This window comes from Vulpes vulpes, chromosome 3, assembly GCF_048418805.1.
Source record: "Vulpes vulpes isolate BD-2025 chromosome 3, VulVul3, whole genome shotgun sequence".
Lineage (NCBI taxonomy): Eukaryota > Metazoa > Chordata > Mammalia > Carnivora > Canidae > Vulpes > Vulpes vulpes.
In genome coordinates this window covers 76,693,398-76,718,243 of record NC_132782.1, presented here as the reverse complement: position 1 = coordinate 76,718,243, position 24,846 = coordinate 76,693,398, and the positions used below count along the sequence as shown (strand labels likewise).

Genomic DNA, 24,846 nt, shown 5'->3' with positions numbered 1-24,846 from the left:
AGCTTGGAATGTGCTGTTTTCCTGGCCCATTTCAGCCCATCAGGAAGGCCTACTCCCCCCTACCCCCCCCCCCCCCCCCCCCCGCCAGGGAGGAGCTCCAGGCCTGGAGCACTGTTCCAGGGTGGCAGTTCCCTCTCTTTTTCTTTCTTGGCATCAGAGATGTACGAAGTAGTCTTTCAACCCCACCTTCTTGTTCATTTCCCTTTGGTATCATTTCTTCCAGTCTCTGTAGGGCCTTGCCATTTAGGCTGATAAACAGTAGTAGTAGTTCTCCCTGGAATCAGCTGTACGTGGGACACATGCAGCTCTTGCTTATGTCTGGCAGGATAAACTAGGTCTCTCCCTGTTTAAGGAGCTGCCCTTTTGCTTGCATACCTCTCAGGTAGACTAGGAGGCGAGGTGAATACCAGTCTTCTGGAATAGGCCTCGGCAGCTGCCTTAGTTCACCTGTGGTTGGTTTTTTTCTAAGGTATTCGGTTTACTCTCTTGAATGGCTTCGCTTCTACCATCTACACTCAGTGGCCATGGACAGACTCCACACTGACTTACCAACACTTAGGGCCAGCCCACAAGCTCTGCTGTGACCACTCCTGCCAACCTGGAGCAGAGCCTCCTGAGACTTGAGAAACTCAACTCACTGGCTCCTTCCAGTTCCCCTTGCAGTGCCACACCATCAGATGGCTTTGTGTGGCAGGAGGCTAACCTTGACTCCCTTAACAATGACACCCCTAACCTTGAGGGTATCATTGGTACCACTTGGGATCCACTGAGCTCCCCGGGCCTTGTATACACACCATGTCCTCCCCACTCACCCTGGCTATGGTGCAAGTCAGAGGCACAAGCTATGGCTGAGGAAATTCTGGAGGACCCGTGACCACAGGTCAGCTTCCCCTGCATGGGGGGGTCAGAGCTCCAGTGCTTACCAACTAAGGGCAGGCCTGGTATGGCATGTGCTTAGGTTGTGGTTCTGGCTCACCCGCTTAGTGACTGTGGATTGTAAACAACTTAATCAACCTCTTGAGTTCTCAGTTTTCCTCATCTGTGAGGATTTCATGAGGAACTTTGTGTTTGGTGCTTGGTAGTAAGGATTTGGCTGGTCCTAGGTTCTGGAGCAGGCCGAGTGAAGACACTCACCTCTGTGTGTGTGTCGGGGGGGGGGGTGTCAGCAGAAGTAGAAGATGGGGGAATGATAGAGCCGAGGGGAGCTCCCAGGACCTGCTCCAGGACTGCGGCTCTCCCTCAGGGCCCAAGGGATTGGGCTCAGTTTGCCTCCCACATTCACTGGGTATTTACATGTCCTCCTCTTCCTTCCTTCCTTCCTTCCTTCCTTCCTTCCTTCCTTCCTTCCTCCCTTCCTTTCCTCCTTCCCTCCTTCCTTCCTTCTCTCTCTCTCTCTCTTTCACTTTGAATCACCTCTTCCAGACTAGCTTGCAGCTTGAGTGTTTCAGTGACATCATTTTCTGTGTCATTCAAGATGTGCTGCTGCTGGTTGCTCATGATTATGACCCTGAATCCAGCCTGAGTCACTGGAGATGACAGGCTGAGGTGTCAACCAAGGCCACACAGGCACAGGATGATAACAGGAGTGTGTTCCAGGCAGAAGGGGTCTGTGATGATGCTACAGGTATCCAGGCCAGTGCCCAAACCTGGTGATTCACTCTAAGTTTGCTGGGTCCAGCAGAGGGCTGTACCATCAAGACACTAAATAGCCTGAGAGCTCCTTGCCTCTCCCCTGACCATACAGGAAGGGGTAAGTGGCTCTGAGTTAGTGCCCACTGAGTGTGCCAACTGGTATCCACATAGCAGAGCCCAGGGCAGGAAGCCAGTGACCCTGCCACACAGGACAGACATGCTGTCCTTGCCTCTCAGCCTGGTACACCATTTCCTACTCTTGTTTAAGAGGCTTGAGATCTGACCTGGCCCCTCAATTTTCTCAGCCCACTCATGGCAAGGAAGGGCATTTGACATCCCTTGTGAGCCTCATCGCACCCCCAGGGGCAATCTGGGACAATTTGGACAATCCTGACCTTGGTCTATCCAGACCTTGATCTGGACAGCTTACAGAAGACTGGCAGCAAGTCAGCGTGCCTGTGGGTTCCCTTCCCACCTGGCATTTCCATTCTTGTAACTGGGTTTCTGTTTTTTGCTGAGGCCCTTCATACACCTGCATTGCACTTGTGATCCCTGCTCAGGAACTGGTCTTCATAGAATTCTACTGCGGCTTGCATCACTCTCCTTAGCTCTTCAAAGTGGAATGTATCCTTCCCCATCTCTCTGTTGAATTATTTATTTATCTACCCATTTATTTTTATCACAGCTTTGTTGAGATAACCACATATCATGACTCACTCATTTAAAGTGTACAGCTCAAAGGTTTTTAGTATATTCAAAGAATCATTCAGCAATCACCTCAATCAGTATTAGAACATTATTATCACTCTAAAAGGAAACCCCATGCCCACTGGCAGCACCTCAACACCGCCCCCCCCCCCCCGCCCTAGGCAACCATGTAACTTTTGTACATGTTGTGAGGTGATAATCCGAATTCATTCACTGGCATGTTGTCTGGCACAATTTGTTGAAAAGACTATTTCCCCCCATTGAGTTGTATTGGTACCCTTGTTGAAAGTCAGTCAGTTATAAATGTGAGAGTTTAATTCTAGACCCTCAACTCTAGCTTGTTGTCTGTCCTTATACCTGCATCACACGGTCTTGATTATATTGGCTTTGTGGTACATTTTGAAGTCAGAAGTGGAAGTCCTCCAGCTTTGTTCTTTTCAAGGTTTGTGGGGTTTTGTTTTTTTTTTTAGTCTTTTATATTTCCACATGAATTTTAGAATCAGATTGTTAATTTCTGCAAAGACGCCATCTGGGGTTCTGATGGGGATTGTGTTGAGTCTTTAAATCAATTTGGGAAATATTGCCATCTTAACAATATTAGGTCCTTGAATCCATGAACATGGGATGTCTTTCCATTCATTCCCTGAATCTTGAAACTATCCAATGCTCATACCTGTGCAACTCTATATCTTTGAATATTGTCCACCCTTGGAAATTCAGCCACCGTGTTTTGCCCTGCAAGATCCTTTACCTCTATTCTGCATAGGCCTTTAGCCATATATGCCTCCCTGACTTGGCTTCCTTCCACTGTCAGCAGTGGCCATGCCAAACCATGGGGGCACCTAATAGTCAGGTCCCAAATCAAACTACTCTGGACCTCCCATTGGCTACCAGTCTCTTAGCTCACAGTCTCTTCCTTGAAAGTGAGGATGCATGGCTATGGGGAGAAATTTCCTTCTGTATCATTCCCCCCTATGGTGTAGAAATAGAAACAGAAGATAACACACTTCTGGATTTTGCCACCAAATTCAATCAGTAAAGACCCAGTGGTGGTATGCAAACTTGCAAGAGGGTCCCAGCATCCTGGGGTGGGGGGTGGTCTGGGAGACTAAAGGTAGAGTGGCTTGAAGTATCCCAGGGTGGAACATGCAGCATTGTCTGTGCTGACTGGGTCAGCTCACCAGTGCACTCTCATTATGGACAGGATCCTTGTGGCAGGACAGCAAAACTATTATATCTATAAAAACACCCCCAAGCCTTTTTTGACACATTTTGGTTAGGTTAGGTTAGTCTACAGTGCAGTAATAGACCAACCCTGAAATACAGTAAAATGTATTTCTCACTCATGCTAGGTTTCCTGACCATATTGCCTTTGGGCCTTGGGGAGGGACACTGGCCTCTAGGAGTTTCTCTGTTGGTCTGATACAGTCCTTGTGCCTTCAGGTGTGGCTCTGTGGGGGCAGCATGGAGGTCCTGCCTTGCTCACGAGTGGCCCACATCGAGCGGAAGAAGAAGCCCTACAACAGCAACATTGGCTTCTACACCAAGAGGAATGCTCTCCGGGTTGCCGAGGTCTGGATGGATGATTACAAGTCTCATGTGTACATAGCGTGGAACCTGCCACTGGAGGTAGGGCACAGCAGCCCTTCCCCATCCCCCTGGACCAGTGATCCTATGTGTGATGGGTCACTGGTCCCTTTAATTAGTTGATGGTTGCTCCCCAGACAGATACTTATACCTGCAAAATTGTAAGAGCAATTGGAGGGGGATTCACAGACGTCCAGGTGCTATAACCCCTCCTTCACATGGGAACTGGTACAATAGAAATCTTGAAATCCATTTACAAAGAGTAGAAGGATCTTGTATTAATCCCAGTCATGTTACAATAATCCAGATGCCCTACTGCTGGGCCAGCCTTGAATCCAGGAGACTCTCGACCAAGGTTTGTTTTTTTTTTTTTCGACCAAGGTTTTTGGTACAAGCTCCGTCATTTGCTCTGACCTTGTACCCTCCCTGGACCTCCAGCTGCCCCATGACATATGCCCCTACTGTTTATTATCTGACTCTTCAAATCTCCTTTATACTCTGTCCAGAGTATAACCTAAGAAAACTCCTGTATTACTGAAGCCTCGTAAGAGCATTACATGGTGGCTGTGTACTAGCTTGGTTGGACCCTCTTTCTGCCACTTACTAGTTCTGCAGTCTTGAACAAATCCATTTATTGCCTCTGTCCTTTATGTTCCTCACCTAAAAATAGCAATAATATCAAGTCCTCCGTCCTAGGATGATCAGGAGAATTAAATCCAAAGTACTTGTATCAGTAGTAAGTATTAAAATACACAATCTAAGTACTAGCATACTCAGGTTAAGTCCTGAGTGCTAAAATACTCATTATATATACTTAGGTACATAGCACAGTGGGGTGACCAACACCCTGACCCATAGTTGGGTTTATTTCTTCAGTCAGAGTACCTGTGGGTATCTCAGCCGTGCCCTGAGTTGCCTGGAGTTGTTCCCACTGAGAATTGGCAGCCCCTATGTTTCAGGAGGCTGGAGCTCAGAGCAGCAGAAATGCAGTTGAATATGTGCATGAATTATAGATAAAGAGGATAAAAATAAAGAATTTTTATCATGTTGTTATTGAAATAATGTTCTAAAGCATTGATAGTGCCCTTATGGCTGTATAGCACTTTATAGCTCTTGAGCCAGAAGTGATTTTACACACGATTATTTATATAAACATAAGTAACACTTGCTGAACACTTACTATGTCCATGACCCTTGGTGAGGTCCTTATTTGCAATATCTCATTTAGCCCCCATAACAACCTCATGACATAGGAACTTTCAGCCTCAGTTTCATCATCTGTAAAACTGGGATTGTTAACACTGAGGACAGAGCATAGCAACTATTAAGAGATCAATAAATGCTAGCTTGACATGGACCTGTTCTGATGTCCATTTTACAGATGGGCAAACTGAAGCTCTGGGAGGTTAAACGTGACTAGCTTAAGGTCCTACCCATAACACATGGCAGGGCAGGGATGTGAACTCACACCCGGATTCGACTCGCCCCACAGCTCTGTGGACGTCAGCGCAATCGGTACTGATTCCTGCTCGTGGGCGGGGAGTTGTGACCTCCTGGCTGTATTACTCATTCCTAAGAGTTCAAGGCTGCTGGCTCTGTCCCCGCGCTCTGTCCACACAACCTCCCGTCCCTAATGCCAGTGGTACCCTCCGTGCTTTTGGAAAATTGACCGTTCTCTTCCATTATGCCAACAACGTTAGAACCAGGAGTTAAAATGTCACTGTCCAGCTTTGCCATTGAATTTTAAAGTCTTACATTGAAGAAGATTTTCCTTTAAAATCACCGTTTGGCTGTTGAAAGAAGAAACCTTGATGAAATAGCGTGAACTCTGCCTGGCTGCCCGCCATGGCACAGCATCCGGTGCCTCCCAGCCGCGGCCATCTTGTGGCGGAGTCTGTGGAGTCATATTTCAGCTACTTTATTTTCCCCTGTCAGCACACAGCGGCCCATTACAGGTTCATTTCTGTAAAAGCAGAGTGAATTATTCATTAGAACATCATTACAAGCTTTGCGATGGAAAATTATTTTCACTTCTGTGTATAATGAACTCCACAAAGCGCCAACAAAGGGAGAAATCATACATGTATGGAGAAGAAAGACAGGAGGTGGTTATAGGCATTTATTTCCTTGTCTTAATCAAATAATTCCTCTAATAATTGGCTCTGAGAGTTGCTGAGGATATGCAGGAGAGACAGAGCTGGGAACAGAGGTTGTCAACATCAGTATGTCCCGGGCTCCCTTTCGCACAGTGATAAGGATGGTTGACTTTGGGGGCTGTGATCTGCTCTGAGGGGATAGTGGTCTAGCTGGGGCTCTGATCAAGTGAGTCCCTATAAACCGGCAAGCATGCAGGACTTGGGGGTTTCTCTCTGATAGTTTCTTCAAAGGCTGCTCGTCCTCTCCTCTGGCCAGAGCTCCCCAGTCACTAATGCCCCTTGCTTCCCTCCTCTTTCAGAATCCAGGAATTGACATAGGTGATGTCTCCGAAAGAAGAGCCTTAAGGAAAAGTTTAAAGTGTAAGAATTTCCAGTGGTACCTGGACCACGTTTACCCAGAAATGAGAAGATACAATAACACCATTGCATACGGGGAGGTAATTAAGACTATGCATGCTCTCAGCTTGGATAGCTTTACAGTAGGCCGGGTGACTGCTTTGACGGGGAAAAATAGAGAACAGAGTCATTCATTCAATCACTCATTCATTCATTCATTCATTCATTCAAGAGTGGTTTTTGGAGGTATAGGACCTGACTGCAAGACTGTCACCAACTGGTGGGGGGACAACGTAATAAATGTTACAGTGGAGGCGTGGACCAAAGTCTCTGGTGGCCTGTTTTCCTAGGGATGTGGCATGCATGGTCAGTTCTGTTTGGGACATTTTGATTTTGAGGTCCCTGGGACCTGTAAGTGAGACATTGAACAGGAAGTTGGCTAGAAAGACAGGCAATGACTGGAGCTGTCCATCACTTAGTGCTGGGGGCCAGAGCCACTTGCCACCAACAAAAGGGGAGATGCTCTTAAATTGTCTATGATGAGATGACACATTGCCTCTCTAAACATTAGAACACATTAACTTTTCTCTTATTACAAATATTATTGTATTATATCATATTACAAATAAATATGCATTTTAGAAAATTTTGAAAGTAATAATAATAACAGTCAATACTTAGGATGTGCCGGGCACCATTCTAAGTGCTTTTCATGTATGAAATCATTCTACTCTCTCTTAATGAGGTAGAAGTATTATTTCCATTTTGTTGATAAAGAAGTTAAAACTTAGATGAATTAAATAAATTACCTAAGGTCTCAACCTATAAGCTATGAAGCCAGCCTTGAATGTAGGCATTCCAATTTCATAGATAATACATACATTTTGATATATGGTCTTCACTCTCTGTGTAGTTGTATTATAATAATACAAATATAAATAAATATATTTTAATATACACACATATATGTTCTTTTTATAAACACTTCTGTATCTATGTATTACTAAAGCCATGGTATCCACAGGTGTAATAATTTGAAGTAATGTTATATGAAGAGTATTTTCCTATGTCATTTCTGCAGCATTAATAATAACTATATGATGTCGTTTCTGCAGCATTATAATAACTATTATGATACCTTTGTGTATGCTGTATTTTGCTTGAAAATATAGACATTTATGCTGTTTCCATTTTTAAAATATCGCAAGCACCACTGCTGAGAACATGCTTGTATATAAGCCTTGTTGCTTCCTTTAGTTGTATGTTTGGACGAGGAATCTATGGCACAGAGTCAGGTTAGGGCACAAGCAGCCAGATGCGCTGGATCCAGTGGAGATACCCCGCTAGTTCCAGCATTTGGACTTCACCGACTGTTTGCAGCTGCTCTGTGACAACCAGCCGGAAGCTAAGAAGGCTCTCTTTGACTTAGAGTGTTTCCTTTTTCTATAAATGTGTATTTTCCTACTTTATGCCTGATGCCTTCTATAGGAAGTAAATCAGTTCCAGGTTAAACCATCAGGGTGTGGGTGAGGTGTCCATCCTGAGCTGGAATCTGGGATGGGAAGCATGTGTCTTGCGGGGGCAGTCTATAGAACGATTAGGGGCCTATTAAGACTGAATCCATGGCACAGGGCTATAGGGAAGATTTAGGACAGTAGCTGGCACCCAGCTGTAACTGCTAACAGGTCCAAACTGCCTTATCTTTTCTTCTTCCAAACAAAAGCATGGTTTTGGGGTTTTTTGATTATCAAAGTAAGATCAAACAAAAGGAGTCCTCAAGAAACAACAAGCAGTGAATGGATTATTCCTAAGACAATTGGGTGAATTGCCTAGCTCTTTGGAAAAGAAAACAGTTTAGATTCTTACATATCCTGAAGTGTATTTCAGATGAACTATAGCGTTAAATGCAAGAAAAGAAACTGTAACAGAACCATATGGAAATGCATGTGCATCTGATCTCTGAAAGGGCTAGAGCTTTCTAAGAATGAAAACCCTGGAAGAAAATGCAAAGGAAATGGATAATGGATCTGAGCTTATAAATATTAAAATAACCTATATATCAACTGAATAGAGAAACAGTATGCCAAAATAGAAGTATATATACCATAAATAGTATAGATTAATAGATACTATAATTAATATATAATGAGCTCTGTGAATGGTTTTAAATTTTAATAATTAATTTAAATAAGAAAATAAAACATCCCCAAAGAAAAATCAAGTAGAAGAGAAAAATACAAATGGTTAGAAAACACATGAAAAATTTTCATGGATTTCATCATCAAAGAAATTAAAATACATTTTAAAATACATTGAGGTAGCTTCTTTGCTTCTACCAAATAAACAAAAATTCATTTTTGGAACATATTTTGGACCTCTGCCAGCAAGATCTTGGTTATATGAAAAGCCGCAAATCCTCTGGTGAGAGTGTAAATTGAAACAAGCTTTGTAAAAAGCAATTTGAACCACATGTATTAAAAGGCTTAATGATAGTCACACTTTCATCTCCACTCTTATCCGAAGCAAATAATTTGAAATGAGGACAAAGATTTGAGAGTAATTATTCATCTCAGTGACTTTTTTTTGGACCAAAAATGTTGAATCTAATTTGAAGTTTAGTTAAATATACCATTTTACTGGTTTGAAATATCTTGCAGCCATTTTAAAAGGTGTATACAAAAATTTAAGGACATGAAAAAAATGTTGATATGATTCTTCAGAAGAAAAGGTCAAGGGGACACCTGGGGGGTTCAGTTAGTTGAGCGTCTGACTCTTGATTTCCACTCAGGTCATCATCTCAGGGTTGTGAGATCGAGCCCTGCTTTGGGCTCCACACTAGGCGTGGAATCTACCTGAGATTCTCACTCGCCCTCTCCCTCTGCCCCCTCCCTGCCTGCTTGAGCACATGGATTCTCTCTCTCTCTCTCTCTCTCTCTCTCTCTCTCTCTCTCTCTCTCTCCTCTCTCTCCTCTCTTAAAAAAAGAGTCAGAATTATAAAATTGAGTTGGCTGCTATTTTAGATTGAAATCAAGTGGGAAAATAGCAATGGGGAAATGGTGATGATGACTGTAGTTACCTCCAAATAGTGAAACAGGCAGTCTTTGTAGGGGTACTTTGTCATGTTTTCCCATTTTTTGCTGATGTTTATGTGATAATATTATGATTAGGAGAAAAACAGTATTAAAAAACAAAGAGTAGGGGATCCCTGGGTGGCTCAGCGGTTTAGCACCTGCCTTCAACCCAGGGCGTGATCCTGGAGTCCCGGGATTGAGTCCCCCATCGGGCTCCCTGCATGGAGCGTGCTTCTCCCTCTGCCTGTGTCTCTGCTTCTCTCTCTCTCTCTCTCTCTCTGTGTGTGTGTGTGTGTGTGTCTCATGAATAAATAAATAAAATATTTAAAAAACAAACAAAAAAACAACCAAATAATAAAAATGGGGAAATTCCAGAAGATGACAAGGGCACAGTTCCACAGGCTGTACACTGCACAGCTCTGGGGCCTGCCATTCACATGAAGCACAGTGTAAATAATGTCTCTGGAGCTGAACAGTGGTGTGGTCATGGAGTCAACATGGAGATTGCAGTCTGATTTTTGGAGAAGGGGAGACTTTTGTTTTTGCAAATCTCTCTATTTCTTTTAAGTAATAAATTCAATGCATACACTCTATAGAAAATACAAAGGTAAAACAAAACTTATTCCAGATACCAATTCCCAGATATGATATTGTTTATAATGTTGCTATAAACATGGGGGTGCATGTAACCCTTAGAATCTGTATTTTTGTATCTTTGGGTAAATACCTAATGGTGCAATTGTTGGGTCATAGGGTGGCTCTATTTTTAACTTTTTGAGGAAACTCCATACTGTTTTTCACAGTGGCTATACCAGTTTGCACTCCCATCAACAGTGTAGAAGTGTTTCCTTTTCTTCACATCCTTGCTAACACTTGTTGGTTCTTTTGTTATTAATTTTAGCCATTCTGATGGGTGCAAGGTGATATTTCATTGCGGTTTTGATGAAGAGTGGTGAATTTCCTGATGAAGAGTGAGAAGTGAAGTTGCTCATCTTCTCATGTGTCTATTAGCATTTGGGTGTCTTCTTTAGAAAAATGTCTATTAGTGTTTTCTACCCATTTCTTAACTGGATTATCTGGCTTTCATTTTCCTTGATTTTTAAATGTTTATTTACCTCTATTAGCCAGTATGTCTTAAAATAATTTTTAAAGAAAGACCCGTGGATACTTTATGTACTGACTCTTCCATGTTTGAGATAATTGCTTTCCTACCTGTAAAAGCAACTGCACAAAAACATTCACCACCAAGGCTTCTGCTGAAACTTCTGTGATTGGCTCCTGTTGTCCTTGTGGCCTGAAGTGCCTCTGCATCTAGTTTGGTTTTACTCATCTTTTTTTCTTTTACCATTATTAATATGGAAGACAATCCACATACGATATGCATTAAGCATACAGGTGTAACATGATAATATAAAACAAAAACCTAAGTAGCTACTACCTGGGTAAAAACTACAACATTTCCAGCGATACTTCCACTGACCCTTGGCTCACAAGTGCCTCATCTTCATATCTGAACCCTCAGATGGAGTGAGAATGTTCTCCTTGCTGCCTGCCAAAACTCAGTATTGCACTATCTCTTCCTTTGTCTATCTCTCCAGACTATGGATTGTTTCGGGGCAAAGACGGTTTTGTTTATCTTTACATTCACTAAACTTAGCACAGTCCCAGGCACGTAGCAGGCCCTTCATAAATAGTTATTAAGTTCCTGAATAATAGATTTATTTGCATAAACATTAAAAACAAAATTTAAATGCCTAACATTCTGAAATCATTATATGGAACAAATATGCCATAAAAAATATCCTTAATATATAAAGAGCTTTTATAAATCTACAATAAAACCACTTGAGATCCCAATGGAGAGATAAACAGATAATTCTCAAAAAGGGAAATAATTGCTAAACATGAAACATTCCAATTTACTATTAATTGTAAATTCATAAAAGCAAGATGTCTTTCTTCATCTCTCAACACAATATTTTTATTACCTGTAATTTTTATCTTATACTTTTTTTGAAAGCTTCATTAGACTTCATTAGGCACATTTTATCATGTTGCTCTTGTGGAGACATAAAAAGTGCATTGGTAGAGGTATTTCTAAGATTTAATTGTTTTCAACATTTTAACTCTTCTGAATTATTTTTTGACCAAGAAGTTGTCTAGGTTTTTCCATGTAATTTATCCTTTGCATAATTGAGAGCATTGACAATGAGCGGTTCCTCAAAGTATCTAAGAGAGAACTAAAATATGGTGTGGGGCTCCTAAGGTGGCTTTGCAATTCTTTGCAGATCACTTGCTTGGGACAGTTTGTGCAACACGTCTGATTCATTGCTTCTACTCCTCTGTACAAATTTTTGGTAACTTGGGTTTAAAACAATACCCCACTCTAACTCTGTTAGAGTTTTTCTTCTGAGCAGTGTGCTTTTGCTTTCTTCTCCAGCTTTACTGAGAGATAGCTGACATAGAACATTCTATAAACTTAAGGTGTCTAATGCGTTAGTTTGATACACTTCCATACTGCAAAATGATCACTGCTATAGAGTTAGCTAATACCTCCATTACATCCTAAAATTACCATACCTTTTTTTTTCTGCTAAGAACATTTAAGATGATCTCTCCACTTAGCAATTTTCATGTACTTAATATTGGCTATAATCACCATGCTGCATGTTAGATTCCCCAGAATCTAGCTTTGGGAGTTTGTACACTTTGACTAACAAAATATTTTTGAATGGTGAAATTCAAGACTCTTAAGTATTTACAGATCTTGTGGATCAGAATAGAAATTAGGTCAAAGCTTCCAGAAAGGCATCAGACAGCATATTTTAAGGACAATAAGGGATCCATACCTTTTGCTCCTGTAATATGAGTTCTCAGATCATGTTCATAAGAAAACCTGTAATGAGAACAAAGCTTTATGTGCAAAGTTTCTCACTACTGTCAAAATTGAACAAAACTGGGTAGCCCAGGTGGCTCAGAAGTTTAGCACCACCTTCAGCCTAGGGCCTGATCCTGGAGACCGGGGATTGAGTCCCACCTCGGGCTCCCTGCATGGAGCCTGCTTCTCCCTCTGCCTCTCTCTCCCTCTGTCTCTGTGTCTCTCATGAATAAATAGATAAAATCTTTAAAAAAAAATAACAAAATTGAACAAAGCTAAATTGTCTCAAAATTGGAAAAAATTAACTGATTGTCAGAAAGGATTGTGAACAAGTGTCACTTTCTTCTACATTTGTCAAGATATCTCAATAAGATAGTATTATTTTTGTAATCTTTAAAAAAAAAACAGCATAAAAGCTCTGCTCCGTTTTCTGAACCCAGACACAGTCTGGTCACACAAAAGCAAAAGGTCCGCTTTGGATAACCAGTGGGTGACTATTATTCCTACGTCCCAACGTTCCCTGAGCTCCTCTTTTGCACTGGAGATGGAGGAGCTGTGTGTAAGCAAGGGCGAGAGGTGCCCCAGACAGAGGGCTGGTGCCCACGCCATGACTTGGTTTTTCTTGCTAAAATGATAACCTCACAGATTTGGGCCTTGGTCCTTACTTGGGGAGGGGTCATGTGGCCTTTACCTTGAGAAGTTGGAGCCAAGGGCTGGGCAGAAATTCTGCAGCATGAGCTCTGACAGGTGATGTTTTGCTTATTCCTGCAGCTTCGAAACAACAAGGCAAAAGACGTCTGCTTGGACCAGGGGCCGCTGGAGAACCACACAGCAATACTGTACCCGTGCCATGGCTGGGGACCCCAGGTAGGAGCCCATTTCTGACCAGAAGGGAGTCAAATCACCAGGTCCCCCAAGGATTTGTGGGACTTCCCATAATGTCTGTTGTCTCCTATCTGTAGCTATTATGTGTTCTGAAATTTTAAGGAGAAGGTGAGGGGCTTTCCAGTTGTTCCACATGGCACTTAGGGAAATATTCATGAGTGTTTGCCTCAGCACAGATGTTAAGAGGAGCAGTGGGCACATTTCACACTGAAGAGAGAAAGTGAATAAATTGTGGAGTCATTTGCAAATAGGTGACTATATACTACATGTACTTACATTGTAATTAGAACCAAATATGCCTGCCTACAACTTCAGAGAAATAGCAGATTTCCTCATGAGAACATGCTTGATTTGTTCATCCTGAAAGGCCACCAGCAGGTGGGTGGTGAATATGACCAGGTCTGTAAGCGTTGATACAAGAGCCAACTGCTGACTCTGAAGGAGGAGTATGATTGCTGTAACATTTCAGAGAACACACGTGTTCTCTGGTATCTCAGAAAAGCACACAAGATAATTCAAAAAGGGAAAATGACCAACCAACAAAGTTTTAAAAATACAGCCCAGTAAATGAATTTTCTTTGGCAATTTCATGCTAACCCAAGGTTTGTGTGCGTGTGTGTGCACTCGTAAAGAGCTTAGCAGAAATTCTCTCAGACTGGGAGAAAATATATCCAAAAAATGTCATTAGACTTGACATTCATAAAAAATTGAAAACATTTTTTTATGTCAACTAATAGTAATAAAAGACTGGTGACAGATGGGGAAGATATTTGTAATTCAATCCCAGAGGAGCACCAGACAGGTGATGCTAAGTCAGACTCACCAGTTCTCTCTCTGGGTCTCAGTCTGTTCATCTGTAATAGGAAGACATTGGACAAAATGCCCTGTAAGCTCCCTTGGTCTTGCTCATTTCTGTGAACACACACATCCAGCTGCAAATTCACACTCACCGGTCATGCATATACACTCACACATGCCCTCCTAAAGGCTCATGGGTTTTACCCACTTGTGGTACTTTTGCTTCCCATTAAGCCAATACCTAAGAAGAGAACTGTATCCTTTCTACTATCACAGCAGATGATTCTGAGAGTGACTCTCAGCCTCCCTCAGTGTATGACAGGTCTTCTGAAGATAGATAATGGGAAGGGTCAAATCCTGAGTCCTTTGGTCCCTGCAGCCCTTCTGGGAGGTAGACAGACAGCATAGGGAAACTGAGGCACAGAGAAGCAAATGCCTGTGAGCAAAGGAGATTAGAATCCAGGCCCTCCAGCATGACCAAAGTGCTTTAAATTCAAGCCCAACCCATGCACCTCAAGATGATTTACTGAGCCCTACCACCCACAGTTGGCTAAAAGTGCCCGTGGGGAGCAAGAGAAAGACTGGGAAGCCTAGACCTGGTTCACTTCCTGATGGGCCTCCACGGAGAAGTGAGGCATTGACCCTAAAGGCAATAGGGACTAACGAATCCAGGGAGTGTCTCTATTCATGGATTCATTCACTCAGTGAGTTATTTCTTGATCACTTACTGCAGATGCCAGACACAAGTGTATGTGGCAGTGGATAAGATATAGCCCCTGTTCTCAGATGGTTTGCACTTGAGGGAAGAGACAAGGAAAGAGACAGGGAAAGCTACAGCATAGTGAGTGTGGAAAGAGCGGGGTGGCCCAGGGGGCCGGGGCACAGAAGGGGGGTGGGGAGGGAAGGAGGGAAGAGGAAGCCGAAGGGGATGGAGAGGTAGATCTCCCATGGCCTGATAGGGCATGCTTCTGGGCCCCACCCCCAGAGCTTTTGAGTCAGGGGCCTGGTGGGAGCTGAGATGTTGCATTTCCAGCAAGTTCCCAGACAATGCAGTGATGCTGCCCTGAGAAGTTTGGGACTTGCCTCAGGGTCAGTAGAATACCACCGGGGATGGGATGATATGCTCAGATTGGGCTTAAACTCCTGGAGGAATTCAGAGAGGGGTGGATGCGATGGAAACACCCGGCCTTGTGCCCCTGCTGACTCTCCAGCTTTTCCATCACAGAGTCTGGGGGTGACAAGGACCCTGGAAGCCCCAGTGACCTGGGAAATGGAGGTGGGGAACCATGGCTTATGGGGGGTGGTCAAGGCAGACATTTAGAAGTCTGCATCTTGGGATAGGCCAGATGACAAGCTGGCAATCCAGCACAACTGGTGTGGGGGGAGCTGGCTGGGAGGGGACATGGGGACAGGGTAGTATCGTGCCAGGAGGGCAGCAGGAGCCTGGATACAACACCTTGGAGACGTCCGCTTCAGAGCCATATTCCCGTATGTGACTGTTCGGGCAGATGTGAGGAGTGGCTGTTAGAAGAACACTCACTCCCAGGTTTCTCCATCCAGTCTTCCAAACAGGTTACATTTGGACTAAGTGCCTCCTAACTGTGGGGTGATAGGCTCTCGCATTTGGATATCTGCATAATCAGAAACTGGCCTGTGAAGCCCACCTCTGGGAATGGGAAAAGGAGTAAATGTGGTCTAATAAACGTCTCCTGGATATATGAGGGCTTCCCCCATATGGCTCAAGCAGTGGCTTTGTACCTAGGTGAGTCCAGGGAAGGCTTTCTAAGCCACCCGGGAAGTTCTTAGCTGAACCCAAGGATATTGAGGTGCTTCCATCTGCCTTCTGTGGCCCTGTGACCACCTCCCCCAGGGCCCTCTCCTTCTGCCCTGGCCACTCAGAACAAATCTAATGCCCTTGTGATGCTCCCAGCTCTAGGACAGACCCCTGTGAACTTCCTTCCTCACCCTTCTGTCCAGAGCCTCCCTTCCTCTTGTGTCTCCTGCCTCAGAGTCCCACCATTCACCTGCTAGACAGGTCCGGCAGGAACGCCCAGGTGGCCCATCTCCCAGGCTGCAGATGGCCACCGGTTAGCCCCCTGCCCACTCCGGAGCCAGCCAGCGAGCTCCCCTCTCCTCGGTGGCTTACACAGCATAATACCGGTGCTTCTGGTGGGAAATGGCTGGAGTTGATCGTGCACCGGTTCCACCCGCATGTAGAGCTTTTCCAAATGAACGCTCCTGCCATTTAGTTGCTTACGAACTGGCAAACCGAAGTAGGCTGCTCATCGCTGCCCGCACATCTCGGAAGAATACCTATGAGTGGCCCATGGTTGCTTCCCATCAGCTGGTTTTTGGAAATAAGTCTAGTGTTGTTTGGCCACATGTTCTGGATTAAGAAGACACCCTTCGTACTGCTCTCCTGCTGCCAGGCCGCCCCCAAGCCTGGCTCACCAAGCTTTCCTCCCCCTCCTTCCAGAGCCACTCCCTCCGCACTGCGAGTGGGTTCCCTGCTGATCACGTGCCTTGGCATCTTTTAAAACCACCTCGCAAAGCGCTGTGGGCAGACAGCTTCTGAATCAAAGCTCCTGGAACAGGGCAACTCCCAGAAGAAGGAATTGGTGTTCCGCGGACATTGTTAGCTTAATTAATGGACTCTGTGTTGTAATTTATTATCAAACAGCAATTAAACAGAGATAAAATAAGCACCAAGGAGGGTAATTTCCAATCTTGCAACATGTGTTTGTCAACAAAGTGGAAGAGGTTCCGACTCGGAGAGCCTGCTGGCTCGCAAGTGTCTATCGGCGGGCTGGCGACCAGGCTTGCTCATGTCGTTACTAATCTGGGTTAGACAAGTACCTTTTTCTTGTTTGAGCCTAAGTTTTATTTAAAAATAGGAAGTCAAAGATGCAGCAACAGCCTTTAATGCCAGCTTGAACCCATGTAGAACGGGGGTGTGGTCTCAGGAGAGCCTCGGCTCCCCCACCTGCTCCAAGCCACTGACCCGGGCCCAGGTCAGGTGGGTCTCCGAGCTAGAGCAGCCACGGTGGCTCTGCAACGATGATCAAACATGAGATTGGCCTTGTCTTCCAGCCCCTTCCAGCTGTCTCTCCCTGTCCACCTGGTCAACCCATCAACCTTTCCCAGCCACTGCTGCTGATTGCCTTTGAGGGCAAAGGTCAAGATGAGAGCAAGGGTGGGCTGTGCTGCCCCCAGGGGTTCAAGGGTGAATGCAGTATCCTCCTCACCCCCAACAACTCTCTTGGCTCTGTGACTGAGCTATTGCCAAGGTCCCAACAGTGTGCAGCAGGCCTCAGACTGTGAGCACTGAGTACTGTGGGCCAGAGCTATGCAGGGTTGAAACAGGGAACAAAAATAAACCCCTTTCTGTTTTTAGTAACATGTTTAATCCTATCAAGTGGGTAGTGGCCCTCTCCTAATACTGTTAATGAGAAAACTGAGATTCAGATAGGGCCATGACACCTTTGAACTGAAAGTCCTCTGCTTCTTGGTGGTGAATTCTCAGCTGTGACATTGATGCATTCTGGGGAGCGGGTTGGGTCTTCTTCCTTTGGGCCCCAACAGGTCTGCTGGCCACAGCAAGGCACAGTGGGAGGATTTGAAGCAAGCATGGAGACAATGCCAGGCAAGAGGTAACAGAAAAGGCGTGGAGGTCGTGGGGATGGCAGTGTATGGTATATTGAAGGGACAGTGACACAGTGGGCTAAGGCAAGTGGTGCAGGGTTGAGAGCTCTGGATGCCAGGATGAGGGGCCAGGGCTCTCCAACTAGCACCTTAGGTGCGGTCCACAGGACTGTGAGCCACCAGTAATGTGTGACAAATGCTGATTGACCCCTGAGTCAACCAACCCCAGACCTACCAAAGATGGGGTCTGGGATCTACCTGTTATCTCCAAGTATTTTCCTTTTTCAATCAGTATCATCTGCTGAGCATCTCTTATGGACAAGGCTATATGTTAGACTTACAGGTAGTGATCAGATTCTGTGTCTGCCCCAGGCTATGCTTCCTATCCCAACCTAATTCCTTTTTTTTTTTTTTTTCTTAAGATTTTACTTTTTTGAGAGCAAGAGAGAACACCAGCGGGGAAGGAAGGGGGAGGAAGAAGCAGACTCTCCACTGAGCAAGGAGCATAACATGGGGCTCAATCCTAGGACCCCGGGATCATGACCTGAGCTGAAGACAGAGGCTTATTAACCAACTGAGCCACCTACACACCCCTAGTCTAATTCTTTTTTAAATTTATGATATTATTTCAGCTTTTACATAATAGGGTTTTTTTTCATTTTTAAGGAGAATTCATTCTTGTTAATATAGTTTTGCAAGTTTCATCAAACACATACCATCAAGTCCCCCCACCACAATCAAGATGTTTAGAGGTTCTGCTGTCCTCCAAAATTCCCTTGAGCCCCTTCATAGTTAATCCCTCCTTCTGCCCCCAAATTTGAGGCCCAACTTAATTGGGAGTGGTTGTGGAACCTCGTAGTCAGCAGCACTCCTGACGTAGGTTGGTCCTGAGCCAAGGACCCCGGCTTCTCAGCAGCCCGAGCGGGGGACTGGCCTTGGCAGCACAGGGTCGGGTAGGCGGTTCTGGGGAACTGAAGGAGCGCTGTGGGAAACAGCCCCCAGCTGTGGTGGGACGTTCCTAGAGGTGCATGTCATGGACAGGGGTGTCAGGCTCTGTCCCGAGGACCTTTGTGTTTCACTGGGCTCCAGGGAGATTACAGAGGTCTCTCTTCTGTTGGTCCCTGTCAAGACATTTTATTCTTCCTCTACCTTCTCTTTGGAGAAGCTCACATCCCTTACCCTCAGTTAATTCATCAACAGCATGACAGATGAGAATTCTTTTATCCTGTAATTAAATTTAATCTGATCTTGGACTTATTCTTTGATGGCTTCATCTTTTAAGTGATACATCATCCAAATACCTTGTCACGATGATGCATTGTGCCAATAAGGCGCTGGTGCCCCACTGGAGTGACAGGGCTCCCATAGCTATTAGCATGTGGAAGGCACTCAGAAAACGCAGAAGTTAATGGCATCCAGCCGCCTCTTGGCTTCACACAAAGTCATGCAACTGTAGGGGCTCAAGGGATGGAGCCATTGAGAGCACGTTGGAGTTAACACCCAAGGAAAGATTGCTTTACCCCAAAAAACAGGCCTGTGATTCTGGGGACCGGCCTTCTGCCTTTGGTAAGAAGCAGATCTAGGAATCCTTTTCAATTCCTAGAGAGCAGCATGAGGTCAAAGCAGGGGAGCTTTAGACCTTGTGGATGAATAGGTTGGAGGAGGGAGGGCAGGTCCTTTCTATGTTAGGGAAACCTAACACAAGAGGGAAACCTCTTGTGTCTCTGTAGAGACACAAGGGAGGACGAGAGGCGGGAGAAAAGCACTGGTGCTGTTGGACACCTCTGCGACCCGGCGGAGGCTCTGTACAGCTCATTTCCATCTCCTGTCTCCTATGCAGGGTGTTTTTTTTAAACCCTCCCCCTGCATTCCAGTGCAACGCTTATAAATTCATTTTGCCTCCTTGCAGATAGCAGGAATATTAAGCACCTTTTTTTGTTTCTCTGACTCATCTTCTCTCAAAACATTCAGAATGCTTCTGATTTAATTATTTCCAGGTTGTGAGTTCCCGCCTCCCGGGTCCTCCTCCCCACAGCTTTTGTGAGCGTCCCTGGTGCTCACCTTCTCTGCAGACCTCCGTGGAGAGCATGGAGAGCACGGTTACTGCTTTTCCACTTCTCGAGACTTTCCTGAGGCTTCAGGGGCCCCGAGCCTCTTGCTCTGCCATCTGCTTTGCTTCCCTGTTTTATTTCCAATCCCCAGTTCATTCTTTCTAATTATCTCTAACAAGTAGGTCTCATGATCCACATGCAGGGAATAGGAATGCCCAATTTCCTAAATGGCATTCAGGAATAAAAAGCACATGTATTTGATCATGCTTAAGGAGGACTCCAGGTTAAGGAGGAATTACTGTATTATTGCTCTCTTACCAGGAGGAGTTGATGAACTATTTTTTCCAGAAAATCAGAATCATAGTCATCAACTGTTTTCCAGTAGAGAGTCTTAGAAACTTTATGTCTCCTTAGAAATAAGTTTGGTGGATTTTTTTTCCTCTAGACATGAGAAGTGGTCCAGGCAGATTTTGTGTCAATGTTAGGTTTGAAATAAGGAACTCAGGGATCCCTGGGTGGCGCAGCGGTTTGGCGCCTGCCTTTGGCCCAGGGCGCGATCCTGGAGACCCGGGATCGAATCCCACATCAGGCTCCCGGTGCATGGAGCCTGCTTCTTCCTCCGCCTGTGTCTCTGCCTCTCTGTCTCTCTCTGTGACTATCATAAATAAATTAAAAAAAAAAAAAAAAAAAAAAGAAATAAGGAACTCAGACTGAATAGTGGGATGGTGGCCACATTATCAAAGGAACCTTTCTACCTTACCCAGAGCTGTTAAATTCAAAGAAAGTCACTGCTAGCTAATCTTTCTCTTTTCTACTAAAGATGCAACAGCATTGTAGATGAGTTTGAGAAAAAAATTAAATCATCCATAATCCTGCCACCCTAAAACAACCATTATCATTTCTGAGGCATGCTTCCAGCCTTTATTTTTTTCAAAGAAGTATTTTGATTTCTTAGGTTGTTTTCAAATCACTGAATTAATAACATCGCTGCTTCTGAAGGACAAGACAGGGACAGTGAAACCTGTTGGTGAAAAGGTATTTAGTGCCTTAGCACTACCAGGTACAGCAGAGCAAGAGAAAAACATTAGAATCACCTCACCCCCTGACCATTTAGCTCAGAGCATTTCAGTGTTTCTTTGGCACAGCTGTGTCTGTAGAGGGGTTGTTTGCAAAGGCTTTGCTTGTTTAAAATGGAGAGGGTCTGAGAACATGGCCAGTCAGAATTCAGGGCAGATCAAAGCAGGGGCCCTAAAATGTTTAGGGCTATTGGAGTTCAGGCCTGGGCCTCAGAGGGCTGGGTTCCCATCTGAGAAGGCCAGAGGAAGACTGAACGTAGCAGAACGTCCTAGACCGTTCTCATTGTATCACCTGCCTGGCCTAGAAGGTAGGGTTGTGTAAAGTGCCAGGTTTAAGACAACTTGCTGGAATTCCACCCACATGAGGACCACCAAGGGTGCCATGTACTCCCCGAGATTGGTTCCAAAAAGGTGTGAAGGACTTCTTCAGATTGCTCTGTGATGGGGTGTTTTCATCGCCAGCCCCCTTCCTGAGAGTTCTGCACTGCATGGCCTCCTAGAATTTTCCTGCAGCTACAGGGGCTGAGTGTCCAGGGTGGGGCCTGCATTCAAGGAACTCCTATCAATCATGTTGACTGCTTGATGCTGTTCGCAAAAGACTAGGTTCATCCATGAAATGCCTGCGGGGCCTGAATCTATGACCCCTTTATGGAAATTTAAATGCCAACCAGCCAAATGTTGAAGGTGAATTATAAGAAGCCTTGCAGGAAGGCCATGTGCACAAAGACATGGGTTCTCCTCAGTCTGGGTTCCATATTCCCTACTTAAATAGTTGGTTTGGCCATGAACATGACAGGAGATATCAACCTAGGAGGATGTGTGGTCAGCTAAAGGCTCATCCTAGCATTCCAGATACTTATGGCTTTCTCTGTTGGGGATGAGGTTCCTAATATACTGCTAAAGTGGACCATGAGCTAACCAGAGCCATGCATGGCTAAAGGAAGGTCTCTGGTCCCTGCATCTTAGTGAGACTAGAAATCAGGAAATGACATGCCACATACATCCTGCACCAGAATTAATTCTTCCATGCTGATGTTCAGAGAGACCTTCCTGTGTGTGGCTGACTCATAAATGTGACACAACTCAGCTCCCCTGCTCACTAGCTGTGACCTTGGGCAAAACAATGGAGCTCCTTGTACTTTACTTTCCTTCTCTGTGATGTAAATAGAATGATAGTATGTACCTTATAGAGATACTGTGCCAGTTAAATAAGCTCATCAATGCAAAATCCTTAAACAAAGTCCGTGGCACATGTCCTATAGAAATGATGCCTGTGGTGCTGACTGTGGGACCTTGGGAAAGCTTTAGTTTTCCAAGAAAGATTCAATTAGGTTCTACTTCTACAAGATTCTACTTCTTGAGGCTGTAAAAAAGACAATAATGAAAAGCAGTGAAAACTTGAATACCTCTAGGCATTTGAGCATCTCAAGCCCGCAGAGAACTTGCAAGGGATTTCCAGTTTTTATTGGACAAGTAATATTCAAGGTTCCTTCCAGTTCTCTGGTTCTGGAACACATGAACTTTCCATCATTCAGCTTGTCTTCCAGCCTGGTTCAGTTCTTTAAGGAAATGTTACCTGGAAAACGAGTTACTTGAAAATATAGGTGAGACATGGAGGCTCCTACCATCTAGGAATTCATAGTTAGTTAAGATTAGTTATTGTATAAGATAGGCTGGTGATTGGTTGAGTCCAACCACTGATGTTTTTTAACTCATCAAATAAATTTCTTTAGACTTCATCTTAATGATGAATATTATGCATCTCGTGACCAAGTTTTTCTAATTTATTTAATCTTCAGACCAAGCCAATACACTAAATATAGCTATGATTTTCCTGATGGACAGATCACTGTATTTTAGGATATATATAATCTACTGAAGTCTTATGCTATTGTTTCATTCTTATATGCTTTTGTTAATTGCCTCCTTTATAAAACATCAAAATATCTGAATCATAGACATATTTTCCCTGGAATTCCACAATATTTTGTCAAAAAAATTTCATTGTTTCTGAGAAGCCTTCTATCATTCCCATTTTAAAGAGGAGGAAATGAAGTCTCCAAGCCTAAGGAGTTTGGAACACAGAACAGGAGGTGGTGAGTGACCAAATGTGAGGCCAGATCAATAGGCAGGAGGCAGATAATGTACAGCCTTATAAGACTATTAAGGAGCTTGGACTTTACACCAGCCCCCACAGGGAGCCCCTGAAATATTGAAAATATTTATATTTTATATTATAAATATAAATATATATTTATATTTCAAAATATAAAGTCTGGAGTACATACAGTCTGATTTACATTTAGGAAGGAATCACTTGGGATTGCAGTTTGGGGAATAGATTAGATGGGTCTTAAGCTAAGAGGCAAAAACTTCAGTTATGACACTAGTATGATTATCTTGTCAAAAGTCAATCACCCAAACTTGAGTAGTGACAATGAGGGATACTAAGAAGTAGACAAATTTTGAATATGATTAGGGATTAAATTAAACCCATACACCCATACTTTTTTGTTGTTGTTGTTTTTGCCATGTTATGTTTGTTTGTTTGTTTGTTTATTTATTTATTTATTTATTTATTTATTTATTTATTGAAGTTTGATTTGCCAACATAGTGTAACACCCAGGGCTTATCCCTTCAAGTGAGTCAAAGGCAAACACTCAACTTCTGAGCCACCCAGGGCTAATTTGTCCCAAATTAGACCCATACTTGACACTATACACGAGCTTAAATTCCAAATGAATTAAGAATATATCTGTGAAAGATGAAACTATGCACATACCGGAAAAATACTGGGTGAATTCTACTTTAACTCTGATCTAGGAGAGGGCTTTCTAACTCAAAATCAATAATAGATTGATGTATTTGACTACATTAAAATTTTTTAAAACTTACATGGCAATATAATACCATAAGCATGTCAAAGACTATTGACAAACACGGAGAAAATATTTGTAACATATCCCACAAAGGATGATTTTCCTGCTATTTAAAAGATTCTTAAGGGCACCCAGTGGCTCAGTGGTTGAGCGTTCTGCCTTCGACTCAGGGTGTGATCCCAGGGTCCTGGGATTGAGTCCCACATCGGGGTCCCAACAGGGAGCCTGCTTCTCTCTCTGCCTATGTCTCTCCCTCTCTCTCTGCATCTCTCATGAATAAATAAAAATCTTTAAAAAAAAAAGGATTCTCAAAAATTGAGGGAAAAAGGACTAAAAATCTGATAGAAAAATAAGAAAGAGACACAAGCAAACAAGTTGCCAAAAAAGATATAAATGGCTCCTAAATAAATTTCAAAACAGTTCAAACTCATTCATAATTGGGGAAATTCAAAGCAGAATAACACTGAGAAGCCATTCCTCATCCATCATATTTGCAAAAATTAAAATATTTGACAATATACTCTGTTGTCAAGGTTCTGAAGAAATAGCCAATCTCATAGATTGTTGGTAGAAATGCAAATTAATATCATTTTTTGTAGGGGAGTTTGGCAATACTTAACAAAGCTTACAATATGCTTACTTTTTGACCCGCTGATCCACCTCCAGAAGTCTACTCCGATTTCCAGCAATCTGAAGATTGTATGCATTACAGCATTATTTGCAATTGCAAAATATTAGAACCTAGTTTAATGCCTCTTCCTAAGAGAGTGGCTAAATGAGCTGAGCTATATCCATGTGGTGGAGTAGCATTCAGCTATACAAAATAACATGGTCAATCTATGTACTGGTACAGAGTGATTTTCACATATTGCTAGGTGAAAAAGGCAAAGTACAAAAGAAGATGCATAGTCTGCTAACCTTTATTTAACACAAATGGTCATTCAATAATAAATACTTGGATCTGCCCATCTGTACAAGCAATTCAAGAAGGATAAATCAGAAACTAATGAGATTGGTTCCTACTAGAGGTGGGTGAGAATGGGATGGATGGAATGTGGAAATAGGGGCAGATAAAAGGAATAAAAGGGGAGTGACACTTGTCTCTCAATGCACCTTTATGTCAAGCTTGATCTCTTGGAATGGTGG

General features: G+C 43.7%; 1 protein-coding gene across 1 annotated transcript in view; it reads left to right on the top strand.

The window, feature by feature from the left end:
• Positions 1–24,846, top strand: part of GALNT17 (polypeptide N-acetylgalactosaminyltransferase 17) — a 431,130-nt gene that overhangs the window by 389,149 nt on the left and 17,135 nt on the right. The window contains exons 7-9 of the mRNA XM_026017521.2: positions 3,784–3,969; positions 6,383–6,520; positions 13,140–13,235. Of these exons, the coding sequence (XP_025873306.2) occupies positions 3,784–3,969; positions 6,383–6,520; positions 13,140–13,235 (420 nt within the window). The remainder of the gene's footprint in view (positions 1–3,783; positions 3,970–6,382; positions 6,521–13,139; positions 13,236–24,846) is intronic.